Genomic DNA, 25,769 nt, shown 5'->3' with positions numbered 1-25,769 from the left:
GATTATTCAAGATTTAGATCTCAGAGCTATTACTTCTGGAAAGTGTACTTACCCAAGCAAGAGTTCAGGTGAACGGTACCACCTGGTGGCCACATATTCTGTATAGTTTGCATTGCTTCCTTCTGACAGATTCCGAGCAAAGCCTGCAAAAAAGATAATACAAAAGATTATGTCTCCACCTAAATGAAGATTTACATACTACTATTGATTATTGTATTAAAGGTCAAATCAATTTTTCATATCATCGGATTTAAAATGAATGCCTTAAATAAGTATTAAGTGTAACTGATTAGTATTATATATTTCATTGTTATCCTATTGCTTTTTAAATATATGCCTGTGTTCATGTATTGGTGAAAACATGTGTTTCTGTTTCACTGACAAGTTCAACTGGCATCTGTCCCACAGAGGTCTATGCTCTTGAGTCTTCATTAGCATGGAACATTGTTGGGTTGGTTAAATGGCCTCTCCGGAGATTGCACCAGCTATATTCAAATTTAGGTACCAAGTCTTATTGTGGAATCCCCTATGCAGCAGGAAAAAATACGGATCTGTAAAAGAAAGTTAGAGCTCTAACATACTCAGTGAGTAGCGGGATCACCAATAAGTAGTTCTCTCACAGCTTCTAGAAACACAGATTACGACTATGGTACAGAAGGTCTTCAGTCTTTGGCTGGTCAAATGACTCCATCTACTCCTTTCACATGAGAACCTTGCCACACTGATTCATGCATTGGTCACCTTCATGTTAGACTACTACAACTTACTAGGTTGAATATAACCACCACCCAAAAACTACAACTCCTATGGTATGCAGCAGCCATCAAAGGCCAGGACAAACACTTCATAGGCTGCTCAGCACACAACACCGGCTTCCTATCTGCTTGACAATCAAATTTAATATAAGGCTCTTAATGGATTAGGATCAGAGCCTCCCACAGTCCATTAGTGTTTGTTTAGCACCAACACCACACTATATATTTGCAACTACACAAAGATAGTACCTGTAAGCAAGAGTTTCCAAAACAGACACAAAGAGGATGGTATATTAGAAAATCCAAAAGGAGGAATAATTGTGAATTTTTAAATATTATTGTTACCCATCCACAACCCACCAAGTCAGCTGAATATCACAGGGAAACTGCACATGGTAAAGCCACTAATAAACACTTTAGGGCAGATACTGTCATCATTTTTGTAAAGTGCCAAGCATGATGTCATTGCTAAATAAATAAATAATAATCAGGCAGGACTGGGGCCAGACAGATCTCAGCAACTACACTCTGCATGTGGAACTCCTTACCAGAGAGTAAACTGAGTCTAGTTGGGTCATTCACACTGAAATGCAGAGGCAAAATATTCATAACTCTCTCCTCCTGGGATATGGCTTTAGGGCCTGATAGCCAGCCCACTACAATCAAACCACAGAGTTCTTCCATTGGTTTGTAAGAGAGAAAGAAAAAATAACAACTCTGGAATCCAGGAGAGCCTCAGAGCAGTGTTTCACTTTTGGACTTAGTAACTGCTCTCTTTGCTTTTGAATGCTCAGGGGGCAGCAGCAGCAGCGCTTCCTCCTTCTTCCCCCTGCCTCCCTTCTTCTGTGGCTGCAAAGGCTGTAATCTTTATTCTGGAAGCAGATCTCACTTCACACCTTAGTCTGGCAGAGTTCAAAGCCATGGTCCTCCAGGACACACTAAGTTCTACCCATTCTCCTAGATCTTTGAAGAGAAGATGGGTAGTGGAAATTATCATTAGTCCGTTGGGTTGAGTGGATGATAAATTAGTTATTGATATAGGATTCATTTTATACTTTTGAAAAAAAATTGTATTATTGTCCATGTGCTTAGAGTTGGAATAGGTCATTTTCTAAACCTAAAATAAATAAAAATAAATAAATATGTGTAACTGCATAAACACACAGACAGTATTGCCTCAGCCAAAGGTGACATGGTCCATCATATTAATCATGTAAATGAAAAACCTTTCATTATATGCTTGAAGAGAAGCAAGGAGAAGAAAATTCCTTTCAATCCCAGGCTGGGTGCTGGTTGTTTGAGAGGAACACAATCCTGATACAGCAAAAGAATGAAAAATATCAACAAATCATAGTCAAGGAAGGGTCTTCCATCCAAGCCAGCCTTCAGGAACCGAAAGGGAACTTGGTCACAATCAGGGACTCCTGAAAACACTGAATATCAATCAGCAGCTAATGCAATCCTGAAGACAATAAGCAACTGCTTTTAAAAGTGCTCAGCTTTGACACGGTACAGCAATGGGAAAGGAAAATTAATACTATAGGCTTAATAAGTACACTGCTTATGTGAGAATCCACTTGATGGCAACTTCATTCTATCATATTACACTGGAAGATGGCTGACAAAATCTTTGACTGCTTGACACCTTTCTAAGAGGCATCCCAATGCCTATACTGTAAAATGGCCTCAATTGGCAAAAGATGTGTGTGGTTGTTTCAATGTTTAACTATTAAAGTAATTCTACCACCACCCTTCCCCTCATCCCCCTTTGCTAGTTACCCTAACTTTTATCACAACAAAAATTTTGATAACATTTGTGTGGCAGGGACTTTTACTTGCGCTGTAATTTTTTCCTGTCAATTTAGGACTATATGCAAGCATCTAGCACACTTCTGCACACTTTCTGAAAACTGCATTCAAGTGCTTTAGCACATAATTACACCACAAGTAGCGGTGTATTCCACACACGAAAGCAATAAATGCTAACAAAAAGTCCATGTACCTGCCACAGTGCAGATGTTTAAGTGATAGGATGCCCCAACACAGGGGTAACAGGACAAACCTATATGATCTCATTATGTTGCTGAAGATCTACTAACACATCACTTCTCTTGTCCCAGTGGCTTCTCACACATCTCTACAAATTCGCCATACTGTGTTCTGTACATATGGTGATGTGTAATAGGTGCCTGGATGTGCTGTGTGGCACAGGGCTGGATTACCCAATAGGCAGACTAAGCACTTGCTTAGGGCACCAGCAAAGCAGGGGGCACCAAAAAAAAAAAAGTTTTTTGGAAAAAATTTGATATATGAAAAAAAGCATCGAAGTAGTCATCATGGGAAAAATCAGAACTTTGTTAGACTTCCTTACACTCCATTACACACTCTTCCCCCGTTTTTCTGTTCTCTTTTTATTACTTATCCCCACCTAAACCAAGGGGGCATCCTACTAACGTAGATCGAAATAATGTGAGGAAATCAGATCCTGTCATGTATTGCAATAAATTTATGTTTTATTATTGATATATTCTTCTGAGTTATATTCTTGTTGGAGCTTGTGGCTCAGTTTGACCCATTTTTAGCAGGCCATATCTAAAAATATGGGAATGCTGGCAAAGGTAACCCATCATACTTATCCAAGACAATATGTGATGAACTCATTGGTCTAATGAGTGACAAAGTTTGTTCAGCCATTGTGGATGAAATAAGAACTGCTGGGTATTTCAGTTTATCTGTCGACTCTACACCTGATCTTTCACATATTGATCAGTTGAGTATTGTACTAAGATGTGTGTCTCCCACAGCTGGAAAACCAGTTGAACGATTTAGAACATTCCTCAATTTGAAAAGCCACATTGGTGAAGAAATGGCAAATCAAGTACTGCATTATCCCTGCCAAGTTTGCAAAACAGATTTCTCAAAGTGCAGAGGTCAGTCTTATGACAACGCTGCCAACATGTCAGGGCGTTATCAAGGAATGCAGAAGAAGCTTTAAGAACAGAACAAATATGCCATATTCATACCATGTGCTGCACACTCTCTCAATCTTGTTGGCTGCAGTGCTGTTGATTGTTGTCCGGTGGCAGTACGTTTTTTCTCAACAGTCCAGTTACTTTATCCATTTTTCTCTGCCTCAACACACCGATGGGCAGTTCTTAAAACATATTTGGGCAATGATCGTGTGTTGAAATCTCTTTCTAATACTCGCTAGGAGGCACATGCAGTGGCAACAAGTGCAATTCTGGAGTGCTACTCAAAGACTGTGGATGCATTAGAAAGTATAGCTGAAGACCAATCACAAAAGGGAGAAACTATATCAGAGGCAGAAAACTTTGCAAACAAGATGCAAGAACTAGAGTTTGTATTCATGTTGACCATGTGGAATGAAATTTTACACTTTTACCACACAAAAGTCAAGCTCTCCAAGAAAAAGAATTGGATTTGAAAACATGCGCAGACCTCTGTCAATCATTAGCAGACCACTTACACACTTTGAGGAATGATTTCGAAAGATCTGAAGACATATCAAAAGATATCTTGCCTGATACGATCTACAAAGAAGCCCAGTCCCACAAGCGAATCAGGAAAAAACAAGCAAATGATAGCAGTGCAACAGGAACAGCATTGAATCCTAGAGACAAATTTCGCATATCTACTTACTATGCTATAATTGATACACTTGAAACTCACATAAAAGAGGAGAGGTGAAGTGTACAAAGTACCACCAAGTAGATTTTCTTTTCTAAACGATATGGACTTATCTGACTAAAAATATTCACAAGGCTCCCAAAAGCTAGTTGACTCATACCCTGTTGACTTGAACATGAATCTCTGTGGAGAAGTACGGCAGTTCCACTGTTATATGCGCGCAAAGTTTAATGAAACAGGAAAAATGAAATTCAGTCACATTGATCTTCATGACACAATACTGAAAGACGGAATACAATGTGTATTTCCAAATGTAGAGATCACACTATTGATGCACTATCTAACATTGATGATTACTAACTGCTCGGCAGAACGCTCATTTTCTCAGCTGAAAAGAATAAAAAACCCTCAGAAAACAACGTGTCAGGACAGACTTGATTCACTTTCCCTATTGCATATGGAAGCGGACATGCTTCGTCGAGTCAGCTTCGATGATTTTATCCAGAATTTTGCAACCAGAAAATCCAGAAAGAAGCTATTTTAATTTCAGCATACATGTAAATTTTGTGTCATTTCGAAAAATAAAATTTTATTTTACGGTATAGTATTGTTTGTATTTTGAATTACATATTGGGGGGCACCATAATTCTTTTCAGTGCTTAGGGCCTCTAAAGGTCTTAATCCGGCCCTGTGTGTGGGCATAGTTTCTGCCAACAGGAATGAAGAAAGGAACAGTTCTGAGTATAGACTGATTGCAACAGATGTACCTGACTATTGTTGGAAGCACTTTGGCATTCCAATTGGTGTATTAGCTGTGTTGATCGAATTTCCACCCCATTGCCAGAGCCACTAGTCCTAACAGTCTCCTGATATCTACATGGTATTGGCCATCATGTGGTGCACAAGCATGTTGATGTATGACAGCTTTTTCAGTACTGTGACACAGGTGGTATGGTATTCACAGCATTTTAATAAAAGGAGCCAACCACCAGTACATACAACATCTGCATGCAATTAACGTAACATTTCTGTTCTGTCCCCACTCCACTGCACCTTAGTGAAAAAGACGACAGGATATAAGACCATTATTTTTGCAGTGTGCAGGGGTTTGTGTACACGTGTGCTAATGCAGTTGTGGTTCTCTCTGGCCATACTTTGAGGATACAGTGGCTTTTCTGATTAGTGTACCAAGCATCTTCTGGACAAAGTAATGGGACCAGCCCCTGGCGCCTATTATTATTTCAATCACTTTTGTATCAGTCCCTTTATCCTACATGATCCATGTTTACTTTCACACATAGCATTACCAGTGTGCAGGGGGATAACTCATTCAATTCTATTTAGGCATGAACAGTTTACATACCAGACTCAATATTCTCAATTCCATGTTTAAAAAACCTCACAGTAAAAAATACGGTCTTAATTATCCATTTCTCAATGGCTTTGTCTACGCTAAGATTTAAGGTGTGATGTTGGCACATGTTAGCTAACATATGCTAATTAATACATTGAAAATGTCTAGCATAGACAAGGCTTTAACTAGACCAGTTTAGCTTTGTCTACACGACACATTTACTATGTATTAATTTGCATGTATTATCTAACATCACACCTTTAAATTCTAGTCTAGACAAAGAAGGACAATATGTGCTTGAAACTTATATGGTTACAAAGTGCAATAAAAGCATGCTTACCGAAATTGGTTGTAATAAGTAATGGCTTAATCTAATACAGGGGTAATAAATTTTTTTGGTCAAGGTCAAAATTCCTTTGTCAAGACATAGTCAAGATCCAGACTCCAGAGTAAGTACTAAAAACAAACAACGATGATGATGATGAGTAAATAAAAAGATGTTAGGGCCTGTTCAAAAGTGTCTGGTGGTCCAGATTTCGTTTGCAGTCCATCTATTGACTACCCCCGATCCTAGTCTAACATTGTCTCTTTGTAGTAAAACTGAGTGAAGCTACTATAACTAATTCCAACGTAAGCAAAATCAAATAAGCTTTCCTTTGTGATTTCAGTTCAACCAAACCTGAAATACAAAGCAAAATTCAAAGCATGTTAACCTATATAAATCAAAGAAGAGTTAACATAAAAGCTATTAGGTACTATAAGTGCATTATGGTATGGCTTTCTTTTCTACTTAATGGCCACTACTTATGGGGAATAAAATCTTTGTTCTTACCGACTATATGAAGTAGCATAATTGCTTGAGACAAGCCAGGATTCATCATTATCTGCCTCTTAGTGGCAAAGCTGTGAACCAAAATGAAGGGCCATAATCCATTTAACGTGGATGTAAAATCTTAACTAAAATTTCTGTTAGGAACTTTTCATAGAGGCCTGGAGTCCACAGCTTGGTCTGGGGCATGAGGGCTAGCTAACAAAGAACAATACATGGCTAGGAGAAAGCTGGGGTAGACAGACAACCTTGTGTGCTTCAAGTTGATAAGCAGAGTCAGCGTGACTCCAGATGGTAAGCTGTAATTGGGTGTCCTTATCACGAGTTATAGATACACCAAGCGCTGAGAAGGGCCTCAAACTTAACTCCCTGGTACAGATGCCAGAACAGAGTTCAGGGAGAGGCCTAACATGATTGACATGAGTAATGACACCCTCCCCTCACATATGTACACCAATCCCAGTTCACAGAAATGCAAAGGTAAAACTATTAAACAATTGTTGTTGTTAAATCCTAATTACTGCTTTTTTGCTTTAAATGTCCAGGAATGTACCTGTTGGTCAACAAGGAGAGCTGCTACCTCATTACCCTGGACCCCAAAATTAGGATTTAACCTATATATTTTAATAGAAATAGTTTGAGGGTAATTACCTGTGTGTTAGCAATATGTTAATTTGAGCCATGGGCGGAGCCATTATGCAATCTTTTAGACCATTGGCCTATTGCGCTTATCTTGTTTTGCTGATAGAACCTATCCAGGGGCTTGGGAACTCCCACCCCGTCGCTTCTCTCCGCCCAATAAGCATCCTATATAATCTATGGTAATAAATTGTTTTGCAGTGTCTCTGAGCCTAATAAGCAAAGTGACACTCCGCCAGCACTGTGCGTAATAAACTCCTGAGCTTGACTCGACACGGTGTCCATTTCTGTTCCTTCAGATGCGGGCTCGTCTGGCATACAAGTTTGTGAACTGATTGGGAGCCTGAGACTGACATCCAAAGAGAGGAGAGTATGTTTAATTTACCACCTCATTAGGCTAGGAGTCTCTCATCCCCTTCAGACACATCTTGTTCCTACTTTTTAAAATTTAAGTGAGAAGGAACCTAGACATGTGTAGTCAAAGCACAGGGGTTAAACAGGGGTACCAATTGGGAGGGGAGGCGAGTACAAGAGGGTTATGTACTGTTTAAACTAAGAGGTGTGTTACGGAGGACTTGGACAAACCACCAGCATGAACACATTTGCTTGGATTTTCATTTCCCTACAAAACTGTTCCGTCCTTTCAGGGCTATGAATTCCTTTCTGGTGTAAAAGACACCTCAGTTCTGACTAAAGATTTCTGGGCTCAACATTTGTTGGAATGTGTAGCATCTGTCGCCTATCCAGTTTTGGCACATCCTAGCCACTGCCCCAGTTTCCCCTCTTGGACTCCTCAGTAACTCACAAAGGCTTTCATGTATGCAATAACACCTCTAGAGATCTAGTTTATTCACAAAATTCAAATGGGAAAACAAAACACCCTAAAACTCCCTGGCTTTTCCTTCAGCCAAATGTTTCTACACTTCAGCCTTGCTGGTTGGAACAGGGACTTGGAACAGCTCAGGCACTGTCCCTAGGAGCTAAGAAGAGCCTTTGTGTAGGGCTGCTCGCACCCTCCTTCTGCTCCCTATCAAGCAGCTACTCCCTATCTGAAGTCTCCCTATGGAGAGGGCCCAAGGCCTCTCTGGCTCTCCGCAGGCATCTCTTTTATAACCCCAGATGCCTGATTTAGCCACATGACCCATTTGTCACATGACATTACTCATTTTTTCAACCTGGGGAGGTAAGCTGTGTGTCATAAACAAAGCTAGGGCCCATCTCCCTTTAAAAAGAGACTAGCTGCCTGTGAAAGCATGTTTAAGTAAAAATGGTTTGTGGTTTTTTTGGGGGGAGTTTTGTTTTCTGAACAGCTCCTCTTCTTGGCCAAAATTAAAGAGGTTTGACTGGCAACTGGCATGGAAGTAGCCCTCACCAAGGAATGCCCCCGAGTACTCCTGTAAAATTGGTTTTCATTTGACTGGGTTAACAAAACTGTAAACTCGTTATGGACACAACTGTGTTTTACTCTGTGTTAATAAAGGACCCAGCAAAACAGGACCCTGATCTTGACTAGTGCTCAATAGGGACTACTCATGTGTGTAAAGTTGCTCAAGTACTTAAGGCTTTGCAGAATTAGAGCCTAAACAGGCATAGGTAAGCACTCAAGTCAGGAAATGCCATACTTAAAATTGCACATGACCATAAGTCTGCCTCCTGAGCACACGTATCACAGTGCGGTCTTTAATTATATGATCACATATTGTTTCTCAAATAATACAATATCATACTTGTTCTTCTTTCAAGCCTAAAAACATATGTAGCATCTTGTAATATGGTATACTATTTCATGTATTTCAGGCAGTCCACAAAAACCATTTATATACAGGAAACCAATACTTATTCAACATACTAAATTATTTATGATATAACAAAGTGTAATGAAAAATTACTGATGTGTGGGCCAAATGGGTCCACACAGTTAATTCATCCTCTGAACTGCACATAAGGAAATCTCTGCCAATGCTTGAAAAGAAAATGAATATTATAGGAATATGTCAACCTATATTTGGGAACCCATATTTTATTTATAGAATGAGTATATTTAAAAACATACTTAACAACAATCAAAGGTTAGAGATCTTTACAAAATTAATGTGATACCCAGAAACATGAATATTGACCTCTAAAACGTGCTCAAAATACACATGCTGGAGAACTTACAAATAAACAATGTGGAATTTTTAAGGTAAAAAGTGCTTCTTTCAAAAAATAAAAAGTAAGCAACTTACCAAAGTCACACAGCTTCAGAACATCACAGTGGCTTATTAAGAGATTTTCTGGTTTGATATCTAAAATATCAGAGTAGGAGAAAAAAAAAGTAAGAGTTCCTAATGTCCATTTTTAATTTTCAACTTCCTAAACACCATTTAATTGTAAGAGAATTACACTTAATCATACAGTGATAACAAAAATAGACTGTAGTAGAAAGTACTTGTAATCTGTAAAACTAATTTTCAAACAATCCTGTACTTTGCTAAACATGAATTCATAGCTTCTGTATTGAGGTTTCTTTTAAAAAATTTCTCAAAAGAAACATGGGAAGAGTAAATCTGCACTTGCACTTATGCAAGGGTACAAAATCAACTTGTAGATGTGGAAATGTCATTTAATTACCCAGTTTATTAGCAAAATGTAGGATATGTAAGCTCAATATTTGTACACTTAAAATTACCTTCTGGGGCTCATTGGGTTTGTCTTCTAGAAATATTTTTGCTCTCTAGTTTCATAAACATATTGTTTACTCAGATACATTTAGTATAGTACCTATTGAGTAGATGCAACCTGTATACAGTAGTTACACGTTTACAATGTACTTGAGAAAAGTTCTCTCCCCTGTATTTTGTTTAATTTCATTTATAAGTCATTTTGTTCTCTATTTGTATTCCATTATTGAAATCATCCATTGGAAAACAACAACAAAAAAAACCAAAAAAACAAAAAACACTCTTGTAGAACCACACTGGAAAACAAGGCTTTATAAAGTAAGAACATAATAAAATTAGATAAAGTCACCTTACCGCATGTGTTACACAAATAATAAAGAATAAAGAGCAGGAGGGGAAAATGTGAGTCTTAATAAACATTTTCATAATTCCTTTTCCTTTGGCTAGGTCTCCATTGTAATTTTGTCTCATGATGCAAATGGTAGAATTTTGTCTCTAATAATACGCAGGAGACAGCAGCCTTTTATATTGATGAACATCATTTTAAAGTAGTCTTAGGTTCCCATGCTTTTGGTGGCTTCTAGGGAGAAACTTTAGCAGTCTTGTTTGAAGAAAAGTCTGTCTCCATAGGTAGTTATCTGACAGTATCTGAAGTCACTTAGGTGACTTCAGGGCTTAGCTAAATTGAAATACTTTTTCTATACCCACTTAAATATGGTTTGTTTTAAAGGAAACTTTTTGTTTAAAGTAAATCCAAACACATTTATGATACTTTTTACAAGCTGTAGCTATTTTCCTATAAAAAGAAAATTGTTACAAGGGGTTCATTTCCATGTGGAAAGCTATACACACTTACCTCTGTGAACAATGTCATTCTTATGACACCAGTGAATCGCTTTGATTAATTGGTAGATATAGCTTTTTACTTTTTCAGGTGGAACTCCATTCGGCATTTCTTCTAGCAATTCAAGCATATTCTAAATGTTTAAAATATAGATATTAATTTCTAAAAGTAGTTTGACCCATACTATGATTCTAACATACTAAAGTACCATAAATTATGCCATAAATCTAGCTCTGCAAACCAGCAGTTTAACATCGAAGGGCCATAATCTAGCCATATATAGCCTGCTTTCATTCTAGACAAAGATCTAGTGAATACCATCTACTGTAAATGTGAACCAAAAAGCTCTTGTTAAAATAGAACTGCTTAAACCCCCAAATAATTAGCAGACTTATAGATTTAAACTGCTAAAAATATTCAGTATGAGCTCATTTTATTTACAAATAATTGCTTAGAACAGAATTCCCCTGCATGATGTGACAACATGAACATTTCTCTAAAGCAGAGAAAATACTAAATATCCTGCAATAGTTTATGCCAGTGCTTCCTGAACTTTTCAGCCAGCTGTACCAGTTTCACATCCTAAGGCCTTGTCTAGACAAAATTACCCTGCTTTAACTATACCTGCATAGCTACCTATTCCTATAGGGAAGGGCAAATAAGCTGTAGCAGTATACGGCACATTTACACTGACATAACTGTCCACACTAAATGGTTGTACCAATGTAACTATTTCAGTAGAAAAAAAAAAGACCCCCTAACCAAAATAGTGATACTGGTTCAAAACCCATGTGCAGCTAAGGCCTGAGATTTCAATTATGTTGGCAAAGGCCTGCTACCTCACAATCAACTTTGTGTGCAGAGATATACAATAGAGATTTGTCTACGCTAAATCCCATTTGAATGGATGGTAGGCAGCAGCTGCTCACTAGAGTACAGAAGAGAGTTTCATTAAGGTAGGAAGAGGGATGTGAGAACATCAGCCTCAAAAGCCTGAAGTACCATTACTTGAACATATACCAATAGTTAATCACTGCTTATGGTGCTTGCAAGGGAAACACAAATTTCTGATCCTGGTGCTGGAAAATTGAAAATAATATGTTTGGATATTTTGTTTTCCATAAAGTATACAGTTATTGATTTGGGAATTTACACGGATTTTAACAATTTACAAAAGCATTTCACTTCACCTTTGATGCACATTTTCTTCTATGCTACAATCTAGTTTTGAGTTTGGAAGCTGTCTTAATAATATATACAAAATATATATATACACAGTATACAAAATACAAAGCATACACTAAAATCAAAGTATTTTTAAAAAATATGGTCGTATTCCAAAGGCACTTGAATACTAAATCTATCAATAGATTGAAAAGCAATTTAAGACTATGAGGTATGGGTTTTGTTAAATCCATATTTAGAATATGGACAAATGATCACAGATATGTCTATCAAGACACTCTAATGGATTTAGACAAGAGTCCTGTTCACTAGGAGGTAGTGTAAAAATCTGGACAAATAGGACAGTGAATTCCTTAGTGTTCAAATCTGGACAAGAATAGCAGTATCAAGTGGCGAAGCATAATCCTATATGTTCACTGACATCATCAACTAAAGAGATGATGGAAAAAAGACGACTAGTTAAATTTGGATTAGTGTAATCTGGATTTTAGTATTGCAGAGATAATACTCTTTAAAGGACAAAATGTGCCATCAACCAGCAGAGAGGCTAAACAGAAATTGGCTAACTGTAAAACATTTTCTTCAATTCTTCTCCCTCCTCCTCACTTAAAATATAAGAATTGCCTACACATTTATCATAGCCCTGAAAAATATCTGTAAGAGACTGTGGAATCCATTTAACACATTCTGAAAGCAAAAATAATTTATAAACTGTTAAGTGTAATTGAAAATAAAGAGGATAATTACAACAGCAATGATATCAAGGAAAAATTATGCATAGCAGCTATCCTCACAATTATATAATTTTACATTAATAAAAAGTAATGTTGGGTCACAAAAATACACTTCCTTCCTAACGTAGGAAGGAAATGCATAATAGAAGCATGTGCAACCTATTGTAGTCTCTTTGATATTTATTATTAATTCAAAATATGTGATTATTAAAATACACAGTTGAAATATTCATCTTTTTCCTTATGCTGGTCTTCTGTATTTTTGGCATAGCAGTTTTAGCAATGTCAGCATTAATAAAAATGATATAAAGTAAATAACTACAAATATAACTAAATAGACAGCATAGTCCATATCCATATTTTTATACACACACACGCTTAGCTTACAGAAGACGGCACTGATCATAGTGAGCACAAGTGGATTAAAGCAGGAACTTTAGAATCCAGACAGTAAGGCTACAGAGGACCTAATGCAGTAGGAATTAACTGATTGTCAGATAGTGCGTCACGGAACATGGACAAAGAACATGGACAAAAAACTTATGGACAAAAGAACCAGAATATGCAATATAGACTTAGTGTCATCTCACCCTGGATGTTTCAGATCACATCACATGATCACTTTATTACCTCAGGTAAGGCAAGCAGGTAGTGGTAAGGAGTCTCATGAATACTCATTCAGCGAGCACTGCACACATTGTTAGCAACAAATGCTGAGGGCAGGGAAGGACTGTAGATAGGGGGATGTTTTAACTGAGGACGACTAGTTCCCACCTGGTCCACAGCACAGCACCAGAAGGACATAAAATTATGATTTTAGGAAAGAGAGCAAGGCCAGATGAAGGCTTTTAGCAAAAATAAGTGTTGGATTTTTTTTTTCAAATGAAAAGACAGAAACCAGAGTCTAGAATAGAGAGTTACAGCCTACTCTTGCCCTAGAGGGCTTACAGAAATAGCAGAGAACTAGTCTGTCCTGGGCTCACTCTCCTGAGAAGCAGACTAAGGTGTAAGGAGTGCTAATATAGGGGCTAGAAAGAAAACGGTGGAATGGGTTCTGATGCTGTCAGGAATGGAAAGAATTTAAGTCAGTCAGTCATAAGGAGATTTTGAGAGGTCCTACAATTTAGTTGGTTTCAAATATTTCACACCGTTTTCCAAAGATTAGATTTCTATGTGAAAAAAAATAATAAGAGCAACTCTGTTTTTAACAACAAGAGGAGAAAGAGAAAGAAACAACAGATACATAAGGACAAGCAATCTATGTTCCTGTTTTGGAAAACACACTATAGAAGGAATTTTGAGGTAAACACTTGACAATCATTCAACCTTCAAATTAAACTGGTTTATGGACCTTTGGGCAAAAAACCAGACAAATAACGCTCTTTCAAATGACACATATTCCAGTCTAATAATGCTTGTTTGATTTTGTGCCTCTGCTTCACTGTACTATGTAAATATTATTACTTATGTCATTTGTGTAATTTTCTTAACAGAAGAAGGGACACGATATATATATTCTGTTTAGATTTTATTTAATTTCTTGGTTTCCCATTCCTACATTAAAATACTTTCATTTTTAGCGTTCAAATCCCTGTATTTATTGTTCATAAATTACTTGATGATTTTGCCTTGAAAGATGTAAAAGATCAACTCACTTTTTCCACATATTCAAACACTAAGTATAATTTTCCTCTTCTTCTGAAGGCTTCCTTCAGCTCCACTATATTTTCCTGTTTCAAAGTGCGAAGCATTTTAAGCTCTCGTAAAGTGGTTTCTTTGACTTCTTCATTTTCTAGAATATAAACAATGGTAAGTGTGGTAAAACAAAATTTAGCAAAGAGCAACAAGAACCTTAGTAATCAAGGTTAACAATCCGTACACTAATGTACAATATTCAGTAGACACTCACAGTAAAAAGCCATCTAAAAAACTGTAAACTATTTAAGTGATTTGGGTACTAAATATAACTATCTGCCAGTCCACATATACAACTATTATAATGGACTTCAAGCACTCTAGTTTTAAACATTCAAAGAATTATCACTGCACACTTCTCTCTCTCTGATACCACTGACGAAGGTTTATGATTTAACTTGGGCTCCCTCTGCTGCTTGGCTGGCTCTGCATCAGAAGAGGGAAAATATTGTACAATCATGTGTAAACTTGATATCCCTCACTCCACCGCTCTTCAAATTTTTGGTTATCCGATAATTGTTTGCATTTACATGCTTTTCATCCTGAAGAATCTTAACATGCGTTACAAATTATGCGTACACAGTGGACATCATCAATGAAATGGGAACTCAGTGCATAGCACACTGCAAACAATGGGGAAAAAGGGTCATTTTTGGTCAACGATTTAAGGACAAACCCATACCACTCTGAAAAGTACCATAGATCTCTACTAGCCATGGGAAGGACAGCAATGCAGAGCACACAGAATTTCTGTTCTAAAGGTCTCACACAAAAGACTTTCAATATAGTGTTCAATGATACAGATACTCAATTCATCCATCTCAGAAGGTGGAAGGGCTAAAGTTGATGTAGTAAAGATCTGAACCTGTTGTTCTATGGAGTCTAGGATTTCAATCTTAGACTTCTTTTAGATTCTAAGCTCTTTAAGACAGGGACTGTCATTTCCTATAAGTTAGCACAATGGGGCCCTGACCTGGCTGTCCTCTGGGCAATAATGCAGTATAAATGTTAACTAACTAACTAAAGCCAGCCAGCAGCTGTTGTCTTCCATACTGTAAGGCTTGACAACATTCTGTTTCTTAAATTTCAGTGGATTATATTGATGTTTGGTTTAAAGCTTTTTTGGTTTTTATTAATTTATATGTATGGTGAAATTTATGTTGATTTATGACACTTATTGACATTTACTGACAAAAAGAAAGAAAGAAAATCGTGTTTATAAGCCACTCAATGTAGTTCCTGAAATCTGGGCAGAATAAGCATCCTGTGGAGAGCTCAGAGAGTTGTTTTCTAAGACAGGGTTCTCTCTTCAACAGCCAGCTCCAGTCCTGAAAAACTATTCCAAAATATTGTGATGATTTGTTTGATAGGGATCATCACAATTCGTTTCAGCCAGTATTTTCTGCTTTGGGTATAAAACAGGACTTGTGAATGACAAAGCTAAAAGACTTGCTGAATACATTATCCAGGCATCTTGGTGTTGCTTAGAGTTTGCACTGGATTAACACAGAGGTAAATTTAACTTTCCTGATACATCCTTGACAACCAATTGCATCTTCATGGCCACATCCCATGGTTAACAAACAACACAGATAAAACATTCACCAAAATCTAACGGGTAGCATTTTTGAGCTATATAATTAAGGTTATAATGAGTCATTAGGCCAACACAGCGTAAGTGGTGGGACACAGCTGCAACATCCCAGGAAGAAATTATGCCTCTTTAGGTAAAAATTCCTCAATCGCTACCTCTTTGATCTATAGTGGGGAAGAAATTCACTTCACACTTGGCTTACTCCCCTGCTTGTGCCTGGCCAGCTCTGACAGTCAGTGCATGGACAGTAGGGGACAGAGCCTTTGCTCTGTTCATTTCCTTAACCTGTATCCACCACAGTCCCTACTCTTGATACTCTGCCTGGCACCATAATCCAGGCAATGCTAATATCGCTGCACAGGAGAGGAAGGTAGGGATTGGGAGATGGAGCTTATTCCTTTGTGTGGCAACCTAGTTCAAGGACACAGTCTAGCCTTCAGACAGGAGCTGATGTATCAAAGCACAGCACACTAGTACAGCTAACACATCATCATCGAGGTTGTCATTTTAAGTCATCTCTCATATGTGAGGTCTTGTATTTTCATCAAGTATCTGCAACATGTTTATTTACAAAAATGATCAGAGAGGAAGCAATTACCTTCACTGTCTTTAAATTTCTTGATGGCCACAATTTCATGTGTCTCCTATAAAACAAAAACAAAACAGGAGATGAGAAAGGCAAGATTTTTTTCTGAGCACTTGGATCAAATAAAATTTCCAGATTAAATACAGTGTTTTCATTTTACATTTGCAAAAAACACACAAAAGCAAAAAAGAGTGAATACAGAATCTAGTAAAAATCTAAATGATTCGGCCAACTGCAGTATACGAGCCTATTCAACAAATATGCAATGATTAGACACTGAAATGTGAAACTCTTAAGTTAGACACCAAAAATGCATATTCAGATACATAAAATGAATGGCCTTGTTTTCAAAGGAGTGAGCACCTGTAGCTCCCATTGCTCAGCTGCTCTGAAAGTCAGGCCACTTATTTAGGTAATCAAATATGGATTTAAGTGCCTATATTTGTACACCCAAATTTAAAAATATTAACTGATGGCCAAAATTTACAAGACTGATTAGTGCTTTTGGGTCCCCAACTTGAAACACCTAAAAGATATGAGAGTTTTTCAGAGGGTGGGAACTCTGTGCTTTTTGAAAATCAGACCCCTTTCAGGTACCTCAAGGTTGGGGAGCTAAAACTAATCACCCCAAATCACTAGTCACTTCTGAAAATGGTGGCCTGTGTGCCTACCTCAGAACTACAGGTAACACAGCCTGAAAGAGCCTCTTGAGTCATCTAGTCTTGCGGCTGCACCCATAAAGGAGTCTTATCTAAACTGATCTTCACCACGTTGTACCCATTTTACTCCTGAACATCTCTAGTTTATTTCCACTAGAGCATCCTATACCCTCTAAAACATAAATATACAGCCTATTGACATAGGACACATATGAATACAAAAGATTTACTTGTGGTCTCATGTATTTGCCTGTATAGGATGCTGCAACATGCTACAAGAAAGTCCCTATGTTACCAAATGTAGTAGTACATCTCTTCTAAAATGCCAATATTCCAGAGAGGTAACAGCACTTCACACAATCCTGAGGTCTGTCAGTGTACAGAGGCTGAATTAGGGGCCAGCAGCAAAACAGTTAAGTCATTTTGGAACATGTTCATACTTGTTATATTTACAAATGTGAAAACACGCACACAACTAATTATTAAAGCATCTGCTCTCTGTCGTTCAATGTCACCAAATGTCCACAATATGTGATCCTAAATGAAAAGTTTATCCGTCTATAAAAGCACGTTGGAACACTACCATTTATTTCAGTGGGAATGGACTCAAGTCCTTTGAGATCCTTATGAAAAAGTCTTAATATTAGCAATATTCAAATCAATAAAAAAAGAAGATGTGGCATATTTATTTTAGAGCTGTTAGTGCAGAAACATAAAATGCTCAGAGCCAGCTGTTCAGGGCACTCTGCCTTTATGCTGCCTTAGAAAGGGTTGTCAACTTTCTAATTGCAGAAATCTGAACACCCTTGCCCCATCCCTTCTCCGAGGCCCTGCCCCCCACTCACTCCATCCCACCTCCCTCCATCGCTAGCTCTCCACCACCCTCGCTCACTTGCTCATTTTCACTGGGATGGGGGTGGGGTGGCGTGCAGGAGGGGGTGAGGGCTCCAGCTGGGAATGTGGGCTTGAGGGTGCAGCCAGAAATGAGGGGTTCAGGGCTGGGGCAGGGGATTGGGGTGCAGGAGGGGGTGAGGGCTCCGGCTGGATATGCTGGCTCTGGGGTGGGGCTGGGGTTGAGGGGCTTGGAGGGTGCGGTGAGAGCTCTGGCTGGGGGTGCAGGATTTGGGGTGCAGCAGGGGGCTCCGGGCTGCAGCTGAGGGGTTCAGAGCTGGGGCAGTGGAGGGGGAGCGGGGTGTGGGCTCTGAGAAGGGGGCTCAGGAGTGGAGTGTGGGATGGGGGTCAGGAGTGTGGGCTCTGGGTGGCACTTACCTAAGGCGACTCCCGGGAAGCAGCAACATGTCCATCCAGCTCCTAGGCTGAAGGCTGGCCAGTGGGCTCTGCTGTGCACTTGCCCTGCCCACAGGTGCTGCTCCTGCAGCTCCCATTGGCCACAGTTCCCAGCCAATGAGAGCTGTGGAGCTGGCGCTCAGGGCGGGGGCAGCACGCAGAGCCCCCGTGGCTGGCCCTCAACCTAGGAGTTGGAGGGACGTCGCCACTTTCTGGGAGCCACATGGAGCCGGGCAGAGAGCCCACCAGCCCTGCTGCACCACCAACCGGCATTTTAACGGCCAGGTCAGCAGTGCTGACCGGAGACACCCGAATTCCTTTTCGACCGGTTGTTCTGGTCGAAAACCGGATGCTTGGCAACCCTATGAAGCACCAGGCATGTTGTTCATGCTATGTAAAAACAAAATAAATAATCATGTGGCAATAAATTCATTTTGTGATCACCATGCCAGATTTGGTATAAATACCATGTAAGTGTTATGTTGTGCATTGATCTTAATGACCGACTATGGCCTCTAAATGACCTCATGAGGAAAGTTAATTTAACAAAAGCAACTCATGTGGAAGTCATTTTTGCTGTTAGTTCCTGATCATCTCTCACAGTACATTGTCCTGCCAAAACGCATCCTAAATATACTGGCCTAATTTGAAAGCTTATGCGTTACGTAAGTCCAGCTGAAATGAGACAACTGACCAAGAAACAGCTCTGCTCACCAATTACAGAAAAAAGGGATGACAAGGCTGAGGACATAATATTGAATTGTAGTTAGAACTGCATTCTGAGAAGTTTGTATCTCTCACTTCAAATACAGCAGCACACATACATTTAATTATAAATTAATTATTCATTAATTAGGTTAGTCTAACCTAAATTGAGCAAATTGTTCTTACTAGTTGTATCACCACCAATGAGCGATCTCAGTGTCAAATACATCCATCCACCTTACAGAGCCATCTTTCTGCAAAACCAAAGTTATTCATAGAGGCTGCTCTGCTGACTGTTACTGTACACTTTGAATAATTATTTAAAGCACTGTTTTGAGAAAAAAGTAAACATGTACTTAGGCTCCAATGTAGCAAAGACGTTTGCAAGTGGTTAACTGTACGTACTGTGAGTAATCCCATAGCACTCAACAAGACTCTTCACAGTACGTAGAGCACATGCTTAACTCTTTGCAGGATCAGGGCCTTTATTCTACTTTCAGCAAGGCTCACCAAGAGGCGTGGAGTTTTCAAATGAGGGGCTTTTCTCATGCATACTATCTAGAAATCATATTATTAATGTATCTCAACAAGTTAAGAAGTTGAATCTATTGTTACATTTAACAAATTTTCATCTTGGGAGCCTTTTTACTTATATTGCTTATAAAACAATTTAGTTTTTATCACGATGAAGTAATTAAAAATGAGCATGTAACAAATTGCCTCTGTCTTATTGTTTAGGATTTTGAGTAAAATGATTAAATATTTAAGAGAAACTTCATATTATTACATAATTAAATAATTTTAAAAACAAATCAACAGTAGAAATGGCAACTAAACAGCAGGATATTTGAGGAACTGTGTTGATAACGTATCTTTTCTCCTTGAGAATTAACTTTTCTTTATCTATCTAGGTTTTTAGGATACATTACTCTATTGTTAACTGTGTGATCTACCTTAGAAATTAGCTTGCTGCACAAGTTGCAGAAGACCCAGTCCCTCAAGAATAAATGCAGTATTTTCCTATCAATGGACAATCTAGTCCAGTATCCTGCCTCTGATTGCATCAGTACATCAGAGGCTTAGAAGGTTTCCAAGAGGAAAAAAAACCACCTAATGAGGGCTGTGATGCAGGAAATGGAATAGGGGATATCTTTTTGACCTCTCCAAGTATCAGTTTATACTCTGAAGCATGAAATTTGAGTCCATTCATCCGTTATCTTAACTACATTTGTCATAAAGGGACAAAATTAACCAGCCCTTTACAAAATATCTAGCCACAGTATTTAACTTTATAACATTATGAAGACATGAAAGCCACAGATGACACATACATAACATAATGCAGTACTTAAATGCCTGTTAACATCAGTGGTGCCTTCAGCTATCACATAGACATCTATATATTATCCAATTGCAACTATTCAGCATAATAAAAAACTACAGGAAAAGTACAAACTTATAATAATTATGCAACTAAAGATAAATGCTGCTGAATACACTTGACTTTCTATTTGTAGGAAAGGTCAGGTGCGAACTGGCTGCTCATACGCCACGAGACCACTGGTGGGATCCATGAAGGGACTGAGGTTTTGCAATGCTGAGTGTCCTGCTCCTAACTTTTAGGTGCCTAAGAAATCACAGGAACAACACTGTAACCCACAAAGCCAATTTAGGCACCTAGACTCCCTATACTGTGAAGGGAGAGAGAAGGCACCTAGGAATGGGATCCACAAGAGCCACTTAAGTCAGTCAATAGGTGATGCTGATTGGGGGTAGAGTCCTGACCCTCTCTCGGAGATAGGCACCTAAGTCTGGGCTGAAGGGACCTTTGTGGATTCCACCCACGTGACCAGGACAGAGTAGTCATGCTTCCTTTCTAGTGCAGAAACCCAACAGCTCTCTAACACCACTTCAATGCAGGCAGGCAGATTGTCAGTTCTGGGGTTGCCTCTCCCTGCCTCATCAGAAAGGGGGAAAACTTGGTTTGACAAACAAAGGAATGGGCCAGCTCCTGGGAGGGGGAAGAGCTCATGCTCAGACATTCTGTGGTCAAGCTCCTTCTCGTGTCTCAATGTGCATGTGGGTGTTTGTCTCAAGGAGGGGCTTCTCTGCCTTCTACTGGCCAGGTGTGTGTGTGTGTATGGGGAGGGGGGCAATTAGTGGAGCCAGCTGGGACTCTCAGTTCTCTCTCTGAAAGCATTCCCGCACCTACGGGCTATCTTGTTGCTACTGCTGCCCCCTCCCACCCTCTATATTTGAGGCATACTGAGCTGTGTTTTTAGGATGGTGAGAGTCTGACTAATTGCCTGTTTTGGGGATCAGAAAAGAATTTTTTCCAGTTGCCCCAAATAAACAGGGGTTCGGAAGGTTTTTTGGCTTCCTTGCAGCATTGTGCAGTCACAGTTTAGGTTAGAAGGAGTAAGAACAGGAATTTTAATGTGAGGAGGTAATATAGGAATGTTTAGTTCATTACAATTTACAGCCAGTGTTGAGTGCAGATGAAGGCTAAAAGGGCCAGCAAGACCTTGGATATAGCTGGGGGTTCTTCTACCTGTAAATTGGGTTGCCAACCCACCAGGATTGTCCTGGAGTCTCCAGGAATTAAAGATTGATCTTCAATTAAAAATTATGTCATTTGATGAAACCTCCAAGAATATGTCCAACTAAACCTGGCAACCCTACATGTAAGGAGAAGGGGAGATCTGAAGTCTTCACAGACCAAGGTAAGGGAGAAAACTGAAAAACGAGCCAAGTCTTAGGTTATGTTTAAGAAGGTCCTCCACTAATTATTGGTTACATGGTTTGAGCCCGTTAATCGCACACTGACTGTAATTAAATGTCTGGCACATGAGAGGGGGTGAACTGATAACAATGGGGAAGGAGGCTAAGATAATACAGTTGTGGCCTGCTGCTTAAATCCACCTCTGTTCCAGTCTTTCATTCACCTGCATGTCCTCTTCAACAGTGGTGAGTAAGTCTGAGCTCTGCACATAGTGCATGTCTGGAATCTATGATCAAATATCCTTTTTTGATCATTGGTGCAGGATCCCTATTAGAGGAGTAAAGTCCTGGAACAGCCCTCCAAGGGAAGCTGGAGGAGGGTGGAGAAACCTAACTGGCTTCAAGACTGAGCTTGAAAAATTTATGGAGTGGATGGTATAATAGGACAGCCTACAATAGCATATGGCCCATCAGTGACTCCCAGTAGCAAAAATCCCCAACAGCTAGAGATGGGACACTAGATGGGGAGGGCTCTGAGAATTTTTTCCCAGGTATCTGCCTGGTGGATCTTGCCCATATGCTCAGGGTCTAACAGACTGCCATATTTGGGGTTGGGAAGGAATTTTCTCCGACTGGCCGAGACCGGGGAGGGGAGGAGGAGGTTCGGCCTTCCTCTGTGGCATGGGGCACAGATCACTTGCCTGTTTAAACTAGTGTAAGTGGTGAATTCTCTGTAACTTGAATTCTTTAAACCATGATTTGAGGACTTCAATAACTCAGCCAGAGGCCTGAGGGTCTATTACAGGAGTGGGTGGCTGAGGTTCTGTGGCCTGCAAGGTGCAAGAGGTGATAGCATCTTGATGATAGATGATAACAATGGTCCCTTCTGACCTTACAGTCTATGAATCAGATAAATTTCCTAGTACCAAAGCATTTGTATGTTTCCACCCAAGTAAGTCATGAAACATGACAACTGAAAGCACAGGTGTCACCTCATTTCTTATTTGCTGTTAATTATGTAAAATTTCAATTGTGTCAGAAACAAATTTAACTTGTTTCCTTCATCTGTTTCCTAGAAAAGTCCCTAATGTCACTGGTGGGACTAATCAAGGAGTACAGTTTTACTCAACATAAGCAAGGGTGGCAGAACCTGTGGCCATTTTTTGTCTGGATAAAGAAACATGTCGGAGAAAGAGAAGTTAAGGTGGTAGGACATATCACACCTGCCAAGCTGAGCCTCATGTCAGGATTGGCAGAAAAGTCCTAGATTAAGAAAGAATCAATATGAACATGTTTTAATGGCGTAAAACAAGTTTCTCTTTATGTATCAATGACCCATCTGCCAGCTCTGACATCAGGCACGGAGCAGGAAACAAGTCCTTAAAAAATATAGCTAAGATGATGTTTTTCAGAAAACTATTTATTTTACTATAATGCTAGTACCTCAGGGTATCTGTTTTAGAAACTAAGCCCCCAAAGTTATTACTGTTTATAAACTGCCCAGTCACACAGGCTGTTTAGAAAATATAGGACAAAAGGCTGAGAGAAAAAATCTCAAGCACTAATGTCAAGATTTCTTCTGTCCGATGAAACTTAGAGTTGCAGCAGCCTTTTACAAGAATGTACTGTTGGTGTACAAATTATATCAAACGTGAAGATATTATATGATGTTGCCTGATACAGTAGAGAAAAATAGGGAACTTGATGGACTCTAATACAGTGATTAAATGAAGTTATATGTATCAAAGGGAAGCCAACTAAAAGTGATACAGTTCGGGCAAAGCAGTGTAAACTTTAATGGCAGGGCAATCCCACTAGGGAGGAAAAAAGTTTTTCACATTGATTTATTTTAGTTTAGTGACAAACTGAAGTTAGGCTAATGTAGCCAATCAAGCTTATGCTATCAAGTAAGTGAAATAAACCTGTGCTGAGACAGAAAATAAAAACTGAAAAACAAATTATGTCTTTATAAGGACCCTTGATCACAGAGTGGAATAATCAGAAATGTAACTGTGATTAATAATGCACAGACTCAGCTCATTCATATTACCAAGGACTCATCACTGCTGTTAAAACAAGGAGAACAGAAGTGGAAGATTTATATAGTTGTTCTGAAGAACAACAGTTCTTGAAGTGGCTTTGCATTGTATAATTAACAGTTAAAACATGTTTAAAGAGAATAATATAATTTATATAAAAGTTCCATATTCTATTAACTTAAAACTGGACATTTCCACAGCTAGCAGAGAGTTGATGGAGGAAATGCAACTTGAGCACGCATAATTGCAAAGTTGGCCCAGGAATGCACTGCAGAGGGGCGCAATGAAACCAACTTGTGGAGGTAAGTAGCTGACAAAAATAAACCAGATAGTGTTCAAGGTATGTCCCAAGATGGTTGGACCAACAGCTATGGCCAATTTGTCTTACACAAGCAGTTCTGACAGGATATGTTGCACAAAGAGACTGGAAAATTCCAGCCCCAGTTGCCAGTACTCAAAAGGTGATGCCTTATTCCATGCCTGGATAGTGAGAGGGAACAACTGTTCTTCAGAAGAAATATGAGTTGCCATCTGATTGGTCCACACCAGCACTTCCAAGAAGAGGAACCAAGTTGGACTACCCAGCAGAAATGGGATAAAACAGCCTGTCTCCTTCAGCACATCACTTCCCGAAAGCCAAAATACACCTGGAACGGAGAAGACTTTTGAGGTCCTAGGCCAGGCATCTGGGAGTCTTCCTGGTGACATCAAGTACCTATCTCAGATGTAGGCATCTTTAACTGTCTCTATTTTCCAGTAATTCGGCGTTGCCAACTAGCGTACCAGGAAAAGACTACAGTCATGCCCATCCTTCTCTCCACCTGTGTTCGCTCCTGCTGTGAACTCCCGCATGTGAAAGCTGACAGCTGAGCAAAGATCTGGTGATAAGTAACACACAGACTTTCTCTTGGGCACTGACCCAAATCAGTCATCTGACTGCTTCCTCAAACTAGGCAGCTAATTAGTAAGGAATTGTACATACGCTAGTATGTGCTCTAAAGATTGTCACAGAGTTAGTGTGTGTCCTTCTTTTGTAACAGGTTCCAATCAAGATGGTTGTAAAGTAGATTTGAAACAGCAGTTACTGTTGTTAACGAAGACTGTAGAACACTGTACATGTGTCTACCATAGTTAATGATTTCAAACTGCCCTCCAAGTTCTAGGTATATACAGACATAAAACAGACCAAAGTGCACAAGCTTCTTGAACGGCACTCAGTCTATACAGTCTGTTATAAATGTAGGAGTTTATCTTAGGTAGTTAAGAGTGTTAGTCAGATATTGGGGTTATATAATTTGTGGAGAAGTAGGTTAAAAGGGCTGACTACTTTAGATTCATTGGGAAGGAGATGTTTGTGAACTGACATAAGAAATTGACCAAATTGTCTTATGCTTTATCTTAGGATTGGTTTCTTTCCCCGCCCTCTCGCCCCCTGTTGTGTTAGCAATCTAGGCGTCGATAGCCCATTGGCACAAGTGAGGCCCTATTCTGATGGACACATGGTGCAAAATCTAAACACAATTCACCTTCCCAACATAGTGATTGAGTATGCAGTAGAACCTCAGAGTTACGAACTGATTAGTCAACCACACACCGCATTTGGAACCGGAAGTACGCCATCAGGCAGGAGCAGAGACCAAAAAAAAAGGGGGGGGGGAAGCAAATACAGTACAGTACTGTGTTAAATGTAAACTACTAAAAAATAAAGGGAAAGTGTAAAAAAAAGATTTGATGAGGTAAGGAAGCTGTTTCTGTGCTTGTTTCATTTAAATTAAGATGGTTAAAAGCAACTTTTTTCTTCTGCATAATAAAGTTTCAAAACTGTATTAAGT

The 25,769-nt window shown here is 39.2% G+C and overlaps 1 protein-coding gene across 3 annotated transcripts in view; it reads right to left on the bottom strand.

The window, feature by feature from the left end:
- CDKL5 (cyclin dependent kinase like 5) overlaps positions 1 to 25,769 on the bottom strand; it is a 214,056-nt gene that overhangs the window by 58,249 nt on the left and 130,038 nt on the right. For all 3 annotated transcript variants that reach the window (XM_037901155.2, XM_037901170.2, XM_043537928.1), the window contains 5 exons: positions 16,539 to 16,584; positions 14,307 to 14,443; positions 10,745 to 10,865; positions 9,454 to 9,513; positions 53 to 143 (listed from right to left, as the gene is read on the bottom strand). In XM_037901155.2, coding sequence (XP_037757083.1) covers positions 53 to 143; positions 9,454 to 9,513; positions 10,745 to 10,865; positions 14,307 to 14,443; positions 16,539 to 16,584 — 455 coding nt within the window. The remainder of the gene's footprint in view (positions 1 to 52; positions 144 to 9,453; positions 9,514 to 10,744; positions 10,866 to 14,306; positions 14,444 to 16,538; positions 16,585 to 25,769) is intronic.

This window comes from Chelonia mydas, chromosome 1 (genome assembly GCF_015237465.2).
Source record: "Chelonia mydas isolate rCheMyd1 chromosome 1, rCheMyd1.pri.v2, whole genome shotgun sequence".
Lineage (NCBI taxonomy): Eukaryota > Metazoa > Chordata > Testudines > Cheloniidae > Chelonia > Chelonia mydas.
The sequence above is the reverse complement of the archived record's forward strand: the minus strand, read 5'-3'. Positions and strand labels throughout refer to the sequence as shown.